Raw genomic sequence first — 19045 nt, 5'->3', positions numbered from 1 at the left:
TCCAGTACATGCAGAGCCTTGCCACCGCACAGGGTTTTGCTCCACCACCTCCATTGTTCCCTCCAGCTGACCCTGCTCAGTTCCATACTCCTGTGAGTATCAAAGTTCTGGCCATGCATGATATATATTCATCTGGTATAACACATGCAATCTCTTCTCTGTGCAGGGACAATCTAGGGCGGCATCCAACAACCCTCATGGATCGCCCAGCCCATCGTCGTACCAGTCCAGCCGCCCACCTCGCTGAGATACTTTGTGCACATGATCTTATATTTGTTGGTGTTGTTAATACTTTGTGAGATAACTTGTACTGAACTTGTTTATGTTGGTAATGCTTTATGAGATGCTTGATACTTATATTTGTGAGTGTTGGAGACTTATGTTTGTGTTTGAACTTGTTTGTTGTGGTGATATTTATGAGATTCATGGTCTTTGTGAGATATGTGATCTATATGTGATATATGTGATGTATATGTGATATATCTTTTATTTTTTTGGATGGAATAATAAAAACAAATAAAAAGGGGTAAGTTGGAGGTACTTTACCGAGTGTCAAGGTCATAGCACTCGGCAAAGAAGGCACGCCTGGGAACCGGTAAAGCTTCTTTGCTGAGTGTTGTAGCCTTGGTATTCGGCAAAGAAGCAACCTTTGTCGAGTGCCTCCTAGTGCACTCGGCAAAGGTACTGACAAAGGGGCTCGTTGGGTGATCCCTTTGCCGAGTGCTTGTCCGGCGGGGCACTCGGCAAAGAGGGAGCCTTTTTTGCCGAGTGCCACCTAATACTCTCGGCAAAGGAACTGACAAAGGGACCCATGGAGAGCTTCTTTGTCGAGTGTCAGTAGTAGACACTCGACAAAGAGTGAACCTTTGCCAAGTGTCTCCGTGGCACTCGGCCAGGGGCGGAGCCAAGGGGGGGCCGGCAGGGGCCATGGCCCCTCCCAAGGCTGTGACACATACAATAGAATATATATATATATATATATAGTTGAAATTGTATGTGTAAATATATATACTCTAAATTTTATGCAGCGCAATTAATTAAAGATTTAATATAGTGGTTAGTGATACATGATCCATAACTTTAGTGTAGTATGTCAACCAAAGTCTAAAGGAGAAAAAAAAGATAAAATATTCGTTAAATGGCCAATCAATGTATTAAACGTCAAATCTAACTCGCCTGCAGACGCTGATATCTGAACCTCACCCTTTATACTTTATCGTATTGTCTGGCTAGCCAGCTGCAGATTGCTACTGACCACTTGACTTGCCTCTACCATAGCTCCACAACCAAAGTCCAAAGAAGGTGATCACGCGAAGCAGCACAATTAGCAACAACAACTTATATACATACTATATTAGATCTTGCGGATAATAAAATCTACAAATTTCAACTAAATTTGTCACCTGATAACATTATACAATATTTTTATCGTACAATATTGATGAATTGACCGGCCCCCCTTATATCACAATCCTGGCTCCGCCCCTGCACTCGGCACAGTCTCCGTCACCGTCACCTGGCGTCGTGACGACGACTTTTCTTTGTCGAGTGCCTGACAAAAAGTACTCGTCAAAGAAGCTGCATTCGCCGAGTGTTTTCCAGGCTTTGTCAAGTGCTTCAGACACTCGACAAAGAAGTTGTTTCCGGTAGTGATGTAGACGAATAAGGTCATTCTCATGGAAAGTTTTATAGGAGTTTCATTTTTATTAAATGACATATCATATAAACAAATAGAATAACATGACATGTGATTCAATAAAGAGAGATATGAGAGAGTTGTATAGGAGATGAGAGAGTTTTATCGGAATTAACCTCTATATATATTGTTTTCTAGACATATGTTGACATGACAGCCTTAGAACAGTGTATAAAACTATCCATTATGAATAGCCTAACATCTATTAATGCACTTTAGTACAGACGTGTTAATAAAGTGTCGTTGTACTATTCTTTTTACTACATACGAATGAAAAGAAACGTCTCTTAGTATTGATGACTTTACTACGAGGCGTGAAAAGACGTGTCTTTTAAAAAGAAAAGGCGTCTCTTGTAACTGGATTGATGACTTTACTACTATCCTTAGAGAGGTTTACTAGGTGAGTGCCAAAGCTGTTGGGTCTTTACTAGGTCTTTATACGACTCTTATGAGAACGCACGGGCATACAGACGGGTGTGAAGAAAATGTGTCTTTGAAGCGTGTTGATCTCATTAGCCAACCCTGTAAATAATCATAAATGTGTGCTCACATATCACAGAGAGTAGGCAGTGTTCACATATCACAGACGCGTTTAGAGTTCATGCATTTTATATAGTATACGCTTATTAGACACGGGTTTGCACATCGATATTTACGGTAATCATAGTGTCTTACGAGAGACGCGTAAAACCATGTCTATGGTTTGAGCCTGGACACATCTGTGGTGTCAATTTTTTTTATACAGTGAGAGGCCAAAGTCAAGATATTGCACCGAGGGTACCAAACAAACAAGACCGTTTTGCATTGCGTGTATGGCTACACTGTTTTCATACGAATTTCTACAATATATAGGAGTACTTTGTTTGTGATACAATTTCACAGATAGTACTAATAAAGTGTCCAATTGAAAACCATTTTAAGGGTTTATGTTTGTTATAGAAGAAATAGTTCGTACGGGCAAGTACAACGCTGGTTGTAGGACAGAAATTTGACCCTTCTAAAGGCTTGTCCGTTTTGTTCTCAATTTATATAAATTCGGTAGAATATCTATATAGATTCGGTAGGATTGAGTGAGTTTCAATACCAAATAAATCAAACTATTTTATATTTTTTTCAATCTTATCCGATCTATATGAGATATAAATAATCGAACAAAGCCTCAACGAGCTTGATTCGGGGCATTAGCTCTATAGGAAAGGAAAACCTTCTCAGTTCTCACCTTTACGTCCACTGATTCTTGCCCATTTTGCGTTATCTTAACTGGCCATCAGATGACGCATGTCAGTGAACTAACATTTCTTACTACCTCCATTCTCTTTTTATCTTTTTACAAGACGCCGCTTGATATGACATGATCTTGTAACTTATGCTTTGATCATCTATTTATTTTATCTTATCTTATTTATACTTGCAAAGTTATGATAATTAGATAGTAGATTCAATTATAAACCTAACCATATTTTGTGTTGTAGTACTAATTAAAAAGTTGTGATGTAGTATTTCGTTAATGGAATGAAATAAATGTGAGATGTGCACAGAAAAAAAACAATATTCATTTTATTTTGCATCAGTAGCCATGGTTCGTTGTTATTATAGCGGGGCCAGTGAGGAACTTGTTCATACATTTTACATTGACAGTATGTGGCAGACAATTTGTTGCCCAGTACATTTCTGAGCAAGGCTGCTTGTGTATTATTACAAACTCAGCTTCACGTCTCCGAACACTCTGATTACAATGTACACAGTCGGTTCCTAGAATCCTATAGCCTACTGCCTCATCAGCAGACCAAGCTCATGTATGTCAGAAAAATTAGCAAAAGGAAATACTCCCGAGTAGACTCATGAAGCAGCCAGCAAATGGATCAGTGATCTCCTGCATGTAGATCAGCGACGTTCTTGCGATGCTAGCTGAAGTTGCTTGATTTGTTGGCCCAATCTTAGCTGCAAGCTGATTTGGCTTATGCTGGCATCAGCCCTGAGTATCTCCTCTTCGGCTTGCTTCGCGACTTCCATTGCATCCCTTCAAGTGGAGTATAGGGGAGACAGGCCCGTTAGAATCCTAAAAGTTTCAGCTTGTGCTTGGATAGGTAGGGTCAATTACCGAATCAAAATTTCTGGAGACATTGAAACTTGGACCTGGAGCAACACTCTTCCTTGCACGTAATGCAGCATTAGATGTTCGAGCGCCATTTTCTGCATCAAATAATGGTTGAATTGTACACACAATTTTGCATCCTTGGGGACAAAACAAACTCCTAAGGACCTGCTTGGATAAATGAATTTCTATCTGAATTACTAGGATTCAGCACAAAATACTAAGCCTGATAATTTAAATAGCAATTGCGCTCACCAAGAGTCCATGTAAAGTCATTTCACAGCTACATCCTATAGGTTAGACGTTTTCCAGAATATCATACATATTAAAACATTATAAAATCATTTTTTTGTCGAAAACGTAGAAGAGTTGTGTATCATTATATCAATAGGAGAAGAAAGAAGGGCCAGAGCCCGTACCAAAAAAAACACACCCCCTGTAACGCACACAAAGGATAATCACATTGTTAAAGCCCTTCCTTTTCCCTTTGATGATTTTGGAGGAGGCCTCTCTCCACCAGTCATCAAAACAAACATCACTATAATTGGGAACAACAGCAAGGTCAATAGGGGAGAGGATAGAGTGCCAGAATTGTCTTGCAAAACACAATTTGAGAGAATATGTTGCACTGTTTCATCATCTTGATCACATAGAACGCAGCTCACAGGGAAGACAAGGCCTCTCTTTTTTAGTCTGTCAGTTGTCCAACACTTGTTGTTGATAGCAAGCCAAATGAAAGTCTTACACTTAGGGTGTGTTTGGTTGAGAAGTGGAGAAGAATTAAGCGGTTTCATTCATATGTTTTGGATGTTTGGTTTCCAACAAAAGAGGAGTGGAATGGCTCCTGGAGTCTCCATATGTAAATTTACCATAAATAGTTGTAATGCTCCTGCTCCACAAAAACGACCGAATGTGAGCGGCCTCTCGGACGCAAGCGCTCTCCTCCCTCTCTTACCCTCTACACTCATATGGCTCTCCAACCAAACAGAGAACAGAGTGGCTCCGCTTTATTCTACACTTCAACCAAACAAAAAATCGAGCGGTTCTATTCTGTTTGCCAAACATGGAATAGAACGGCTCTATTCTCAAAAACTATAATGGAGCCGTTCCATTCTAGTTGACTCTCCAACCAAACACACCCTTAGGTGCAGCCCAGCTTCTCCAGATCCTTTTACATGGCTCAAAGGAAACAGCACCAGTGAAAAGCTTTGTAAGCAGACCTTGAGGAAAACATCCCGGAGTTAGAGAACCTCCACACATGCCTGTCGGGCCTCTCATGCAATTGAAAGTCTTCTAATAAGTCCCAAAGCTGCAAGAATTCCTCTAAACCAGCAAGAGATAGATTCCCCTTGATATCCTGTACCCAACTGGAGGAAGGGAGGGCTTGTTGAACAGTCCGTATGCTCTGAAACTTTTTAGGGATTGCAGCAGCAACTGAAGGAGCTACCTCAACCACAGAACACCCATGAATCCACTTATCTTTCCAGAAAAAGGTTGTGGCTCCATCACCAATATCTGTAGACACAGCAGTCTGAAAAAAGATTCTAGCTTTTGAGGAAATGTTGAAGGGACTGTATTTTGAAGCCATAGACATCTCATTTGTAAAGCCCAGCTCGGGGTGAGGAGATTAGGTATGCCTAGGCCTTCCAATTCTGAAGACCTAGTAATTTTATCCCAAGCAATGAGACAACAACCTCCTCTCGCCTCCCTTCGGTCCTTCCATAAGAAGTTCCTCCTGATTTTGTCAATGGCCTTGATACTCCATTTAGGAACATTGAGCGAATAAGAAGATATACTGGGATGGCAGAGAGCACAGCCTTGACAAGGTGATTCTCTCCTAGACAGATTCAAAAGGTCAGCTTTCCAATGAGGAAGCTTATCAGCAATTTTCTGGATCCAAGGCTGCAAACTGCCAATAGACAGCCTCCTGAAACTCAAAGGACGGCCAAGATAAGTGGTATGAAAAATTTTGGAGGCACACCACACATCCTAAAATCTGGGCAGCCAAGGCAACTGAATCATCGTGACACCGAATGGGATAGAAAAAGCTTTTATGCAGATTAGCTTGAAGGCTAGAGGCTATTCCAAAACCCCTTAAAATGGCCTTGACATTTGACAACTTCAAGATCTTCAATATCAGGTTTAACAAAAATAGCCACATCATCCGCGAAAATTGAGACTCTTTGGTTTATAGATCTTCCAGCTAAGGGCTGCAGTAGGCCACTATCATCTGCTTTGATGAAGAGGTTATTGAGAACATCCATGACTAGAACAAACAAGAGAGGGGAAAGAGGGTATCCCTGCCTCAACCCTCTCCTATTGCTAATAGAATGTCCAGGTTCCCCATTTACCAGAATTTGCATTGAAGAAGTCTTGAGGAGGTTGAAAACCATACTGCACCAAGAGTCCAAGACTGTCCAAAACACCAGTGATGAAGAACTTCCAGCAGGAAAGCCCAGCTAACAGAATCAAAGGCCTTCATAATATCAAGTTTTAAAAAGAGGGAAGGGATTCCCTTCCTGTGGGCATCCTGACAGTATTGCTTACCATGATAAAATTGTCATGGATACATCTACCCCGAATAAAGGCGCTTTGGTTAGTGCTTACCAATCTGTCTATTTCAGGAGCCAATCTATTTGCCATGATTTTAATAATTAACTTTGCAAAACTGTGAACCAGGCTGACGGGCCTATAATCACCTGGGTGTAAAGCCTCTGCCTGTTTGGGAATGAGAGTGAGATAAGCCAAATTTAATAGCCATAGCCTTTCAGAGGCTCCTTGTTGGATAGTCAGGACGGCTGCTCAAATGTCCTATTTGATTGTATTCCAACAAGACTTGTAAAAGCGACCTGTGAAGCCATCAGGTCCAGGGGCCCAATCATTAGGAAGGCTATTTATAGCAATTTTTATCTCCATGGATATGGGATTAACAAGAGCTGCCAAGTCAAAATTCCCCTTATGAAAAGCTGCTAAATCCAGACTAAAGTCCCTTCTGACCTCTTTGCCGAACAGATTGCTATAGAATTGAAACATAGCGTGCTGCTTGTCCTCTTGCAAGGTGAGATATTGATCATCAACAACCAATTTATGGATGAAATTCTTCCTTTTCCTGAATCTAGAGAAAGCATGAAAGAAGGCTGAATTAGCATCACCAGCTTTGACAAACCTCACTCTTGATCTTAATCTAGAGATGGTTCTGCTCAAGAATGAAAGTTTGAGACACAATAATTTGCTTTGCTTCCTTAACCAATCTTCAGCACGCCAAAGTGGTCTACTGTCTTGGGCAACCTCCAATAAATGTACAGTTTCTTTTGCCAGTGCCAGCTGAGAAGAAACATGACCAACTTTTTTATGGCTCCAAGACTGCAGAACCTTTGATAGACATCTGAATTTGATAGAGAGTCGCTTCATGGGGCAGAAGACTGAAATAGGAGAGTTTCAGGAATCAGACACCACCTCCTGGAAACCATCTAACTGGCCCAAAAACTTTCAAAATGAAAACACTTCTTTCCATTAAGTCTAACACTAAGCCCCAGTATGAGAGGGCAATGGTCAGACACAGAAGAGGCGCCACTTTGAAGAACACAATCAGGGAATAAAGCTTCCCATTGATTATTACAGAACACCCTATCAAGCTTCACTAGGGTCGGATCATCTCGTTGATTTGACCAAGTATATTTCCGTCCAGTCAAAGGCAGCTCTATAAGAGAGTGATAATTAACCCATCTTCTGAACATTCCCATGATCACTATTGAGGTTAGCATTATTTTTGTTACTAGCAGTCAAGATCATGTTGAAATCGCCTGCAACCACCTAGGGACCAGGACAATTATTTCTGACCAGGGAGAGTTCATCAAGAAAGAATTGCTTCTCCTCATCCCTACAAGGGCTGTATAGCCCTGAGAACCACCAGCAGACATTAGAGGCACTACGAAAGCAAACCAAGACTGAATGATTCAAAATTTTCCTGTCCACTGCAGTAAAAAGGCTTCTTTGCCAAGCAACAAGGATGCCCCCTCTTGTGTCTTTAGATGGAAGAAAAGCAAAGTCACCAAACTCAGAGCCAAGGCAGAAAGCCAAATCCCAGTGATTAAAAGGAGGGTTTGGTTTCCTGAACACACACAATGGAGGGGTTTACACAGCTCACCAAGGACCTTAGAGTATCCTTTTGATGAGGATCATTCAAACCTCTGACGTTCCATACAAGAATAGGAGAATTATTCATCGGGATAATCAACAACCGACCAAGAAAAGGGGGGTGTGTCTGTCTAAGCAGAAACCAACAACCCTCCCAGAGGTTCAACACGGAACTCATCAGGGATCTCCCACCCAAACAAAGACGCCAGAGCTTTTTTTTCTCGAAAGCGCAGGAGAACTGTGCATCATTATATTAAGAAGGAAAAAAGGAAGGCCTTAGAAGGCCAGACATGATACAAAGGACCGCCACCTTATGGCGGCCAGACACAAGCATACAAATAAGAATCCATGGAAAAAAACTAGGAACACCAGAGGGTTAAGGCCACAGACTTCTAATGCCTACTGCCCCGGCCATGCCCCACAACTGAACATCTTGCTGAATATGGAGCAGGACCAAGCTGCTGCAAGGGGAGGCACCATCAAACACACAGGCATTCCTGTGTTTCCACAGCCACCAGGCTACCAAGATGACAGTGGAATTGAAGCCTTTTTCTGGACTTTAGGCACCTTGCTTTCAGCCACCCCCCCCCCCACCCCACCAATCCTGGAAAACAATGTCAGCAATCCCGGGGGATAAAGCCTGCAGCCCCACCTTGCTTAGAACTTTAACTTGCTTAAGGGATACTGACTTACTGAATTCCTGAGCACAATGCTCCAGATCAGCAGAAGAAAGTGAGCCATGCTTATTCTTCAACCCAAACTTCATGCAGATAGTGTAAGCAGCAAAATTACCACTAAAGGGTGTAACTTGGCCACACGCCTGGATCTTCTTGGAACAAAATTTGGTGAAATATTCTTTCTGGTCTTCGGCTTAGGAGATGCTGGTGTCGACAAAATAGTTGATAGGGGTTTGGTGACCATCTCGATAAAGTTGTTAGCTATGTCACAGGTATTAACCTCCTGAAGCTGAAGCTTGGGCCGAATCCTTCTGTGATAGACTTTCAGTATTTTGCTAGATCCAGATCGGGAGACCTGAACAGAAGGTAATGCTGGGGAGTGAAGAACCACTGCACCCACAGCACCCAAACCATCAACGCACTTCTCAATCTGAGGCATTCCGAAGTCCTGAGCTGACACGGTCAAATTTCCCAACAAGTGCTCGACCAATGCATTAGAAGAAACACCAGGAGCCTGGAACCATGCAGACTTAACTGAGGCATGGACCTCAACCGCAGCATGAACCGGTGTAGGAGTTATGAACGAAATGAATGGCGCCATTACTGTAGCAACAGTTAAAGAACATGCCAGGATGTCACAATTCAAAAAATCTGGTGACATAACTGCAGATGTCGTAGCGGCACCCGAGGGGTCATCAGAGCAGCAACAGCCGATGGGGCAGGGCAGGAATCGAGGGGGTGGGAGTGGAATCAATTGCCATCACCAGAGCAGCAACAGCCGATGGGGGCGAGAACTCAGGCGCCACCAGCTCAACATATGAGGCGATCGGAGGAGCTAGGGCATCAACTGGTCCGCCATTAGTCGGAGAAACGACTGCTTCCAATAAATCTCCCAAAGGCCCCCAAACTTCTGGTGCCTTAAAAGCGTGGGGCAGGGCGGGAAACGAGGCGGTGAGAGTGGAATCAATTACCACAACCGGAGCAGCATCAGCCGAGGGGGCGAGAACCCAGGCGCCACCAGCTCAACATCCGAGGCGATCGGAGGAGCCAAGGCATCAACTGGTCCGCCATTAGTCGTAGATACATGGGTCCTGGGCCTAAGCCGCGCATGCACCAGTGCCCAAACAAAGAAAGATGGACAAGTGAACCAATGCCTACGCCGCCAGTTAGGATCCCACTCAAGGTCCTCATCGGAGTTGTTCAACGACGGTGACATAGGCGGGCCCAACATCGGCGGATCCACCGCGAGAAACGGTCACTGAGATGGGATAAACTAACGTCTGAGGAGATGAGGAGGCATCAACAACAGCGACCGGCGGTTCTTCCACATGAAGACCAATAGAAGCAGGAATATCATCTGGCTTGGCACACCATGCAGTCAATTTGAGCACGGACAGGTCGACAGGAACCTCATGGCCGGGAAGAAGACCTTGAATTAAGCAATGGCCGTTGAGCAGGTGTTCCGCCATCTCGATCCCCCAAAGATGGGCAGGTATTGCCCGGATCTCAATGTTGACCAGAAGAGGCAGAACACCGCCAACAGAGGCTAGGGACTGCCGAGACCACCTGTTGAAGAGCATCCTGAAAGGGGGATATAGAGCGTCTGACCTCCATTGAAGACTCGATTAGCTAGATCATCACTGGGAAAGGAATTCGGCGCGACGCGACGTAGGTCGATCACATCATCCTCAAAACCAAACCTCTGTGTGAGTGCGTTCAAGACCTCAGCGGTGCGACCTGAATCCTCTGGCCCAACTACGTTGACGAACAGAGCACTCCGCAGATTCTCTTCAGCTTGGATAATCCTCCTGGAATGTTTGATGACACAGCAAGGTCGGAGCGCGCTCACTGATTGGTCAAGAGCTGCCATCTGCGGGCTCAAAGACGGTGCCACCGGACAGGCGTCCTGAGCAACAACGCCACCACTGCTCCCAGCACTTCTCCTCTAGCCACGACGAATACGCCTACGCTTGCCACCGCCAGTCCCATCACCGGCAACCTCAGCGGTATCATCCATCCCACCGCACAAGACTCCACACGAAGACGTCGTCCGGTGGACGGGGCGCCAGACCAAGACGCGCTTGTGCTGGCAAGGCGTCCACCGGCGCGGGCACACGTAAGCACGGTGCCCAGGCAGCCGGCAGAGAAAGCAGCGTACCTGACGACAACAGCTGATTGCACGATGAGACGAGGAAAAGCAATTGAAGCACCACCCCTGCAAGTCAATAGGAGTAGCCTTGGGGGCAGAGAGGCCAGGGTGACGAAGATCACGCTGGCAGGCACGATGATCCCTGAAGCATGCACGACGATCCTTGACTCTCACCCAACCGTCGCCATCAACCTCAGCAGCAGGATGATGGATGGGGGGTCGGGAGGAAAGCAACACCTCTTTGTAAGAGGCCTGAGGCCGACTATCCGCTGAAGCACCCGCAAAAGAGGCAAGACCACCATCATCGCTCCATCGCTGGGCCTTGGAACAACCAACAGGAGGAGATGGTGAGGTCCTCACTCCTCAGCACAGGGGAGGGGATATGTGGTCGTTGGACCTGAAGCAGGATTCGGCGTGAGGCTGAGGGGGGTGTGCGCCGGGGATGGGGAGGGGGGTATGCAAGGGACGAGGGGTGTGGGAGGGCTGGTGGACATGACGGTCCTAATCTCATAACTCAAACATTATAAAATTATTGCATCAATTTTTCACAGCTTTTGCATCCCTATGATCTTCAACAACATTTAATCCTTAATACTGCAGTTGGTGATAGTCAAAACTATTTCAAAGTCAATGGTTTACCTCCGAAAAATGAGATGAAATAATATTAGACACGATGGCTTCTGCACTTTGTTGCCGTGGGATAGCTTCTGAATTTGTTCCATCAGAGTCCTTCAGGATCCTTTTTAGGTCCATGGTCGGGCCTACTAAGTACGAGGGATCTGCAATTCATGCAATCAAGCACTTTAGAGGCACTGTAGCTGCAGACTTAACACAGCTGTATAAATAACTGTTAAGGGATATTACAGCTTGATTTGGAGAGCAGTAGCATTGAATATAAGAAGCAATTTAAATGACATAAGGAAGTCATACATACAGTGTAGCTTAACCCAGAAATTGTTTATTTCAAATGCAACAAAATGCATTTCAAAAAAGAATTGAACACTTAAAATCAAATACATGACATGTTAAAACATATTTTTTTGACATAGTCAATTTTGGGAAGGTGTGCCTATGATGCAGGCTAAGAAAACATTATTATTTTTTTAAATGCAATATGTCTCTGCATGGTTAGTTGGTTACAGATGCATAGTTGTTAAAGCGGTAAGGCGAGGTAAGGCGACTGACCCCCTTTTTACCTTTTAAGCGATAAGGCGTAAGACGAGGCGACGCCTTATTAACATATATAAAAATAGACAATAAAAATACAATATACAATATATAGGAATAGTCTCAAATAGATAGGGACAATAGTATTAGAACATAGTATTGTAGTAGTAGTTACAGCACATATGAGTGCAAGTTCAAGTGTTCAACATAAATCAACACCATAGACATAAAGTCCAACATAAGTACTAGATAATAGTGATAGTAGAGTAGATATAATTCAGAATTCCACTGTTAACTAAAACTGAGTGTCTGAGGGCAGCCGTGTCTGAGATAAACCAAGTAAACTGAGAGAGAGGAGAGAGCGCAGAGAAAGCAGAGCAGAGGGGAGAGAGAGCAGAGCTGACCAGGTAGGGGAGGGCCAGAGGGGGTCGCCGCGGAAGGGAGGGGCTCGTTGGTGCAGCCTGGAAAGCTCGCCGAGGGGAGGAGCCGCCGCGGAGGTGAGGGGGCCAGGGCCCAGGAGAACTCACCGCCGCAGCCTAGAGACCTTGCGGAGGTGGGGGGCCGCCGCCGCCGCTACAGATGGCGAACTCAAGGGAAGGATTCAAATCGCAGTTGCGTGCATGCTCACCCTACAGCACCTCAAGGTGTCCTCATGACGTCGCCTTAGAAGGCTTCAAGGCGCCAGAGTGACGCCTCAATAGCCAAAACGGACACCTTAGGCTCGGTTCTAAGGCGAGCCGGACGCCTTGCTGGTACAGCGCGCCTTAGCACTTAGGCGTCGCCTAAGCGACGCTTCAAGGACGCTTTAACAACTATGTACATATGGTAGGCACAGTGTTGAGAGCAACTTAGAGCAGGCTACCTATGTGTATGAAAACTTCAGCAACTTGATTGTGCTCCTTTTGAATTTGATGACGAACAGTTTCACCGATATCATGTGCTGCACTAACACTCAGAAAAGGATATACCTACACGATAAGGAAAATATCGGAATAAACTTAGATAATAATTCAGACATTATTCTGCTTATAGTATTGCGATCTAGCTGGCCTGCTGCTAAATTCCACAGTTCTACAGCAAAAAAATGAAACTACATTGTTGCATACCTCTATATGCACATCAAGATATAATGATGTCCCAGCTTTTCTTCCCCTCAATCGATGACATCCCTAGAATAATGTCCAAAACTTCGATAATCACAGCACTGCGCATTTTAAAGATATAGAACTGGCTGAGAAGAAACTGAATTTTAGGGAATAAATGAAATTCTACCTTCACACCGTGAACCCTCAAAATAGTTTCCTTGATTGGTTCTAAAAGTGAAGGATCCACAGCAGCATCAACTAATTCCAGAACACTGCAAGCGAAACAAGCAGAATCATCACCATAAGTAACATCATGCAAACTACAAAGGTGAAGCATCATGTATACTAAATTGTATATAAGAATAATTTGTTAATATTTGAAAGGTTTGTGCTTATTAGGTTCAAAAGTGATATCAGCTGAATGAGACTGAAAAAGCAATGATCCTAGCAGCGCAGGCACACAGAAAATGAGCATATGTCATCTTTTATTTCATGAATATTTTCAGCCATTGGCTTCAGAAAGCTACACATCGACAATAATATTTCTGGAAGTACAGAAAAATAATCACTTAATACAAGCAACAGATGTAATCAGATTGCAGTGTGGAAGAGCCTCTAGCCGAGTTGGTTAGGCGGTCTGAGTAGCACTCCTCAGGTCCTAGGTTCGACTCCCCGTGGGAGCGAATTTCAGGGTGTGGTTACAAAAATCTCCCCGGCTGTCCCACGCCAAAGCACAGGTCTAAGGCCTGGTCCTGGTCCCGCCGTCCCGTCCCGGTCGCTTCTCACATGGGCTACGGTGCCGCTGTGTATGGGTGGGGCAGGGGTTCGGGGGTTTTCTCGACCTGCGTGAGAGCTTCTTCTTAATATAATGCCCGAGGGCTGTCTTACCCCCCTGCAGATCGAGTTTTTTTAATCAGATTGCAGTGAGATATCTGACACTAAGCGAGCAGATTTTCAGAAAGCAGAAAAGATTCCTAAAGAAGAGGATAGAAACATATTTGATTAGAGACTACAGTATTATTAAATTGTGATGGAACTGAAGCAGTTTCAAACCATAGCAATAGTTACCTCTCATATCCAGTCTTAATACCAGCTTTCAGAATCATGCCAGAGACAACAAGTCCAGCTAGTGGATCAAGAAGAGGCAACCCAAGAATGGAACCACCTGTAGAAGTTCCACATAACACAATAAAGATAATAAATTCTCCTTTACCAAAACAGTTTCTCACCACAAGATAATGTAATAAGCTCCTAACATTTTCAGGACAAATCTACAAACCAAAACTTTTTATTAACAAGTAAAGAAAGAATGCACTATCAGAAGATGCGCCTGGAAATCTAATAAAATATAGGAACAACCTGTTTCAATGATTGCACTTTGCACAGAAACATTATTTCTTAATCCATGACGAGAAGATGCCTACCACTCGTATTCTAAAGCAGTTCCCTTCTTGTGACATGGCAAGTACCAGCATTTGTAAAGCTCTTACCTACCCCTACTAGGGCAACGACAGATGAAATAGCATCTGCACGATGGTGCCATGCATTAGCTTTCATCAGACCACTGCCTTCCTTTTCCCCAGCTCTTTTTGTTATCCAGTATAGCCTGTAATTCCACAACAGTAAAATGCATATTACTAGCTCAAGATCTTATTACTAGATTAATCACATGCAAATTAGCCATACACATGATCCATAAACTTAATTTATAGAGCTAAAAATATATTAAAATAAAATGACAGTTAAAGAAATGTTCCTTAAAGCTTCTACGTATTCATACAGAAAAGAAAGTTTTAAGCTACATATTCTTTGAATGAAGTTAACACTTCTTGCAACAAACTGCAGGGCATATGCTACATGATGTTAGCAATTCGATAAAAAAGCAGAACCATATGACAAACAATAATTTAATTGGTTTGTACGAAAAGAAGTCAGTAACAACACTTCTGACCTATGTATCACCAATACACCAGGAAAGCTGATATACCTGTATCTGATACCGCACTCGAGAATGATACAGCCCGATACATGTATCGGTAGGTATCGGGAAAATGGGATTAAAAAATTGAATGATTCAGCTCATGAATAACAGTCAATACAGTGGGACCTCCTGATACATGGTAGCCCAATAGCACATCATTTCAGAGCCCAACTACAACCCAACAGCTTTGGCCCATCCACTCTCTCAAGTCTGACACAAAAACAGCGATGCCTTATCTTGGGCTCCTATCCCTAAGCGCTGGTACCACCACTAGAACTGGGAGCAAACGTCCCCACCTCTCTGGGAGTTCGCACAGGCTGCCAGGAGCTAGTGCTGCGCATTGCCAGGAGCACATGCCGCCAGGCACACTGGAATTGGAATTCTTCCCCATCGAGACATTTTTTTGGACTACAGAGCCTGCATGGCACTGCTGCTGGAGGTCCAGAGGTCAAAATACTCTAGCTATAGCGACCTGTCAGTTCCTTGCCTACTTGTTCATTTAGATCTTCTTCCTTCATTTGTCTTGTTGAAAACTTAAAACTTGCTTCAATATGCCAATGCTGTTACTTTAATTATATTTTTTATATATTCAATGATTGGTGTATGTGTATCCTTGATTTTGGAAAAATACCCGCCATACCCATACCCCCTATTGCCGTATCCCGTAGCAGTGATACATAGGTTCTGAGTTCTGACTGCAAAATGGAATACGGTAGAAGAGAGCATCTAACATAACAATATCATGGTACACAAAGCTCCCACTTACCCTTCTTTGATAGATATTGCTAAAGTTGTCATGCTCAATGCAAGAACTGGATGTTCCAAATCTATTCCATGATGATGCCCACTGCTACCATGGTCATGGTGTGCATGCAATGTATTGCCAATTATATCAGGAGCAGAAGACATAACTCCCTGGAGAAACATAACATATAAATTCCATACATAATCATGTACTGCCAAATACCAATATAATCCATAGACACATTATTATTGTATCTGCAGAGCATGCAAAACTTGGCCTTTCAATAGAAAATAATATATCGAAGAAAAACTTCTGAGTGAAATTCATTTAGGTTATTGTTAATCTAATTCTTAAGTGACATGTACAAAGAGGTCACAGATTGCGCAAATAATATCATAACATCCTCTTTTATTTACAATGTACAAGCATCTTTATGAACAAACAGACAAAAAAACATCCATTTTCACAATTTTAATAAAATAACAAACATTGCAAGGAAATTAAGAGGGCATAGCTTATGTCACATCACAAACAAAAATACAATTAAAGTTTTAACAAATCTTGTCAATGAGAAGTAATAGACCTGAAGAACTTCAAAAGCATGCCATGCAATCCCACCTGAAGTAACCAACAGCATACTTGAAATTCCAAGAGCTCCTAAACTTTCAAACTTTCCATGCCCTTGAACAAAAGGAGAGTAAGAAATGTGACTTCCAATATCTTCTGGATATGTGCATAGAAGTCAAATAATTAAACTTGGAAATTGATTCGTCTAGTTCCAATTACAACTGACGAACACTAATAGCTTATCACAATGGTATGCCAAACATATCTTCTAGCTACCAGGATTCACACTAAGTACAAGTGTGATATATACAAGAATTTCAAGGATATTATCTGATGGTATGGTGCTAAGCCTTAAGTGTTTTGTTAAACAGTTCCATTGCACCATTTGGAAAGGTAGTCAAAACATGTGAATTCCTATATCTCTAGAACAGCATATATATGATCATGTATAGATGCACACACACACACACAAACATGAAGGGGGCCTGTCATGTTAAATCAAATGTATAACCGATCTTGTAAAATCAAGGTGTGGGTCGTTCATTCTGCAATCTTGCCAGCCAGACAAGAGTAGATCACGAGACTACATCTATTGGTGAATGAATGCTTCTCACAACAACCCATCACATCTACCTTAATCAAAACCACCACCCTGATACAGACAGCTAAGCCGCATATATACGAGGAACGGAGCAGGCAGAGATTTTGAGACTAACCATAGGGATGTTCCTTGTCTCTGGGAGCCTTGGCCGCCCTGTAAGACAGCAGAGCCACCCCGCTAAGCACCTGTGTAACCCCAAACCCGCACAATTAGCAAGCCTCCACGAAACATACAGCATCATGGACACGGGGCACCTCATTTTCACACACATACTATGTCCGAGAGGGAGTGGGCGGCATCGGCGGCGATGGCGGTGCTGCCGGAGAGATAGCCTGTGACGGCCTTCCCCGCGGTGAGTACGACGTCAGCGGCGAGTCCCAGACGAAAGATCCTCTCGGATGTCTCGCCCTCGTCCTCCCCGCCGCGGTGGTGCGAGTGGCCCACGTGGCCGCGGGCGGCCACGAGCCAGTGGGGCCCGCAGCGGGGCTCCGCCGGCACGGCGGGTGGGGCGAGCGCGCGGCGGGCGGAGGTTGCTGGCGTCATGCCCCGGCGAGAAACCGCGGCGCGGGCGGCGAGACGAACGAAGCCGAATCCCATCTTGGGGAAAGGGAAAGATTGCTTCGTGCGCTGTCTTTCCGGACGCTTCTGGGCCTCCGGCTATCCCTCTGCGAGGCCGATTCCGCCATTTCGGTTAAGGACGCGTTCGTTTATGCCGGATTTGGCCAAGAATTATTCCAGCTCATCAACCCTTATATAAATTAAACTAACAATTCAGCTAGAAATCATTCCGGGTGCTTAATCCACTGGAACCGAACAGGCCCTAAGGGTGTGTTTGTTCATAGAGGGGCTGATTGGTTGCCTGTGTGCGCTCGTGCATGGACTGTTGAATATAAGTTTTAGACACACCGTTGTGTTTGGTTGCTTAACAAATATCTGGACCAGGCCACGCTCGTGCAAAGTACTCATCCAGGCCCATCAGATACGGCCAGAATCTCCGTTCCTAGAGAGCCAGGGTTCGCTCGTTCCCTGGTCCTCTCAGGGCTCTGTCCTCGCGTGGAGCTCGCGCTAGGGTTGCAGTCGCCTCGCCTAGAGCTCGCGCAGCTGCCTCGGCTCGCCTGGAGCTCGCGCAACCGCCTCGCCTGGTGCTTGCGCTAGGGCCAAGGTCGCCCTCTCGCTGCTGCTGCTCGTTGTCGAGGTCGCGGCCTACCTCCGGGGCTGGCACCTCGAGGCGGACGTGTGCGCGGGGATCCTCGCTGTCGACGGCCTCTTCGCTGCCGCCTACGCGGTCTGGATGCACGCCCGCCTCGACTACCTCGCGACGCTGCTGCAGTTCCTCACCAACACCTGTGTCGTCCTCTTCCTGGTCCAGAGCGTCGACCGACTCATGCTCTGCCTGGGCTGCTTCTGGATCAGGCTCAAGGGCGTCAGGCCCGTGCCGTCGCTACCCGCTGACAAGGAGGACATCGAGGCCGGTACCGAGGGCGTTCCCATGGTGCTCGTGCAGATGCCCATGTGCAATGAGAGAGAGGTACTAAGCTCCAAGCAACCTCCAGTCATCCTTCCCTCAATCTCCTTCCGTAGTTGCTTTGTTTCTTGTTTATGCTTACTTTGGAATTTTGAAATCAAAAGATTCGCTTCTTCAGCTGCAATTCGGGTCGTCCTGGTGACTCCTGCCACTCCTAGGTCTAGTCAACCCAGCATAAATAGAGTGGACGAGATGCATTGGTCTGGATCTTTAACTTGTGTCTCCAATCACGAGTTTGGCGCTTTCTCAAGTTTAAAGTTGCTTATGTCTTTGCCTAGTTGGTACCTTAAATCAACATAATTTGTTTTTTGCATCATAAATCTTATATTTCCGCGGTTGGTATTCGTACTTTCAGCGAGAGCACACTTCGTTTCCTGGTATCCAAATCTCAGTGCGCTTCTCGTCAACCGACCAGTTAATAGTTGGCAATGCTAGAGATTGAATATCCAGCTGTAGCATAAATCATAGCATCCACAAATTTATAGCTTGCTAAGAAGCTGATAAGAGATGATAGATTGATAGAGTTCTGCGTACCACTACACTTTCTTTGAAACTTAAGACCGATTCAGTTACTAATAACATCTTTAGCTTGGATGTTGCAGGTGTACCAGCAATCCATC

The 19045-nt window shown here is 44.5% G+C and overlaps 1 protein-coding gene across 3 annotated transcripts; it reads right to left on the bottom strand.

Moving 5' to 3' along the window:
• Nucleotides 1–3233: 3233 nt before the first annotated feature.
• LOC100277920 (uncharacterized) lies at nt 3234–17599 on the bottom strand. 3 transcript variants are annotated; one of them, NM_001151363.2, is made up of 12 exons: nt 17174–17599; nt 17016–17085; nt 16316–16413; nt 15754–15902; nt 14497–14612; nt 14075–14171; nt 13194–13278; nt 13028–13090; nt 12784–12889; nt 11394–11533; nt 3798–3889; nt 3234–3716 (listed from the first exon to the last, which is right to left on the bottom strand). In NM_001151363.2, exons 1-12 carry the CDS (start codon nt 17495–17497, stop codon nt 3581–3583), a joined length of 1476 nt encoding a protein of 491 aa, NP_001144835.2. In that variant the 5' UTR covers nt 17498–17599; the 3' UTR covers nt 3234–3580. The 3 variants fall into 3 exon arrangements, with proteins under 3 accessions (NP_001144835.2, NP_001394215.1, XP_008671758.1); NM_001407286.1 differs by having other exon boundaries at nt 16351–16413; XM_008673536.1 differs by having other exon boundaries at nt 3798–3959; nt 17174–17594.
• Between the last annotated feature and the right edge of the window lie 1446 nt (nt 17600–19045).

This window comes from Zea mays, chromosome 1 (genome assembly GCF_902167145.1).
Source record: "Zea mays cultivar B73 chromosome 1, Zm-B73-REFERENCE-NAM-5.0, whole genome shotgun sequence".
NCBI lineage: Eukaryota > Viridiplantae > Streptophyta > Magnoliopsida > Poales > Poaceae > Zea > Zea mays.
The sequence above is the reverse complement of the archived record's forward strand: the minus strand, read 5'-3'. Positions and strand labels throughout refer to the sequence as shown.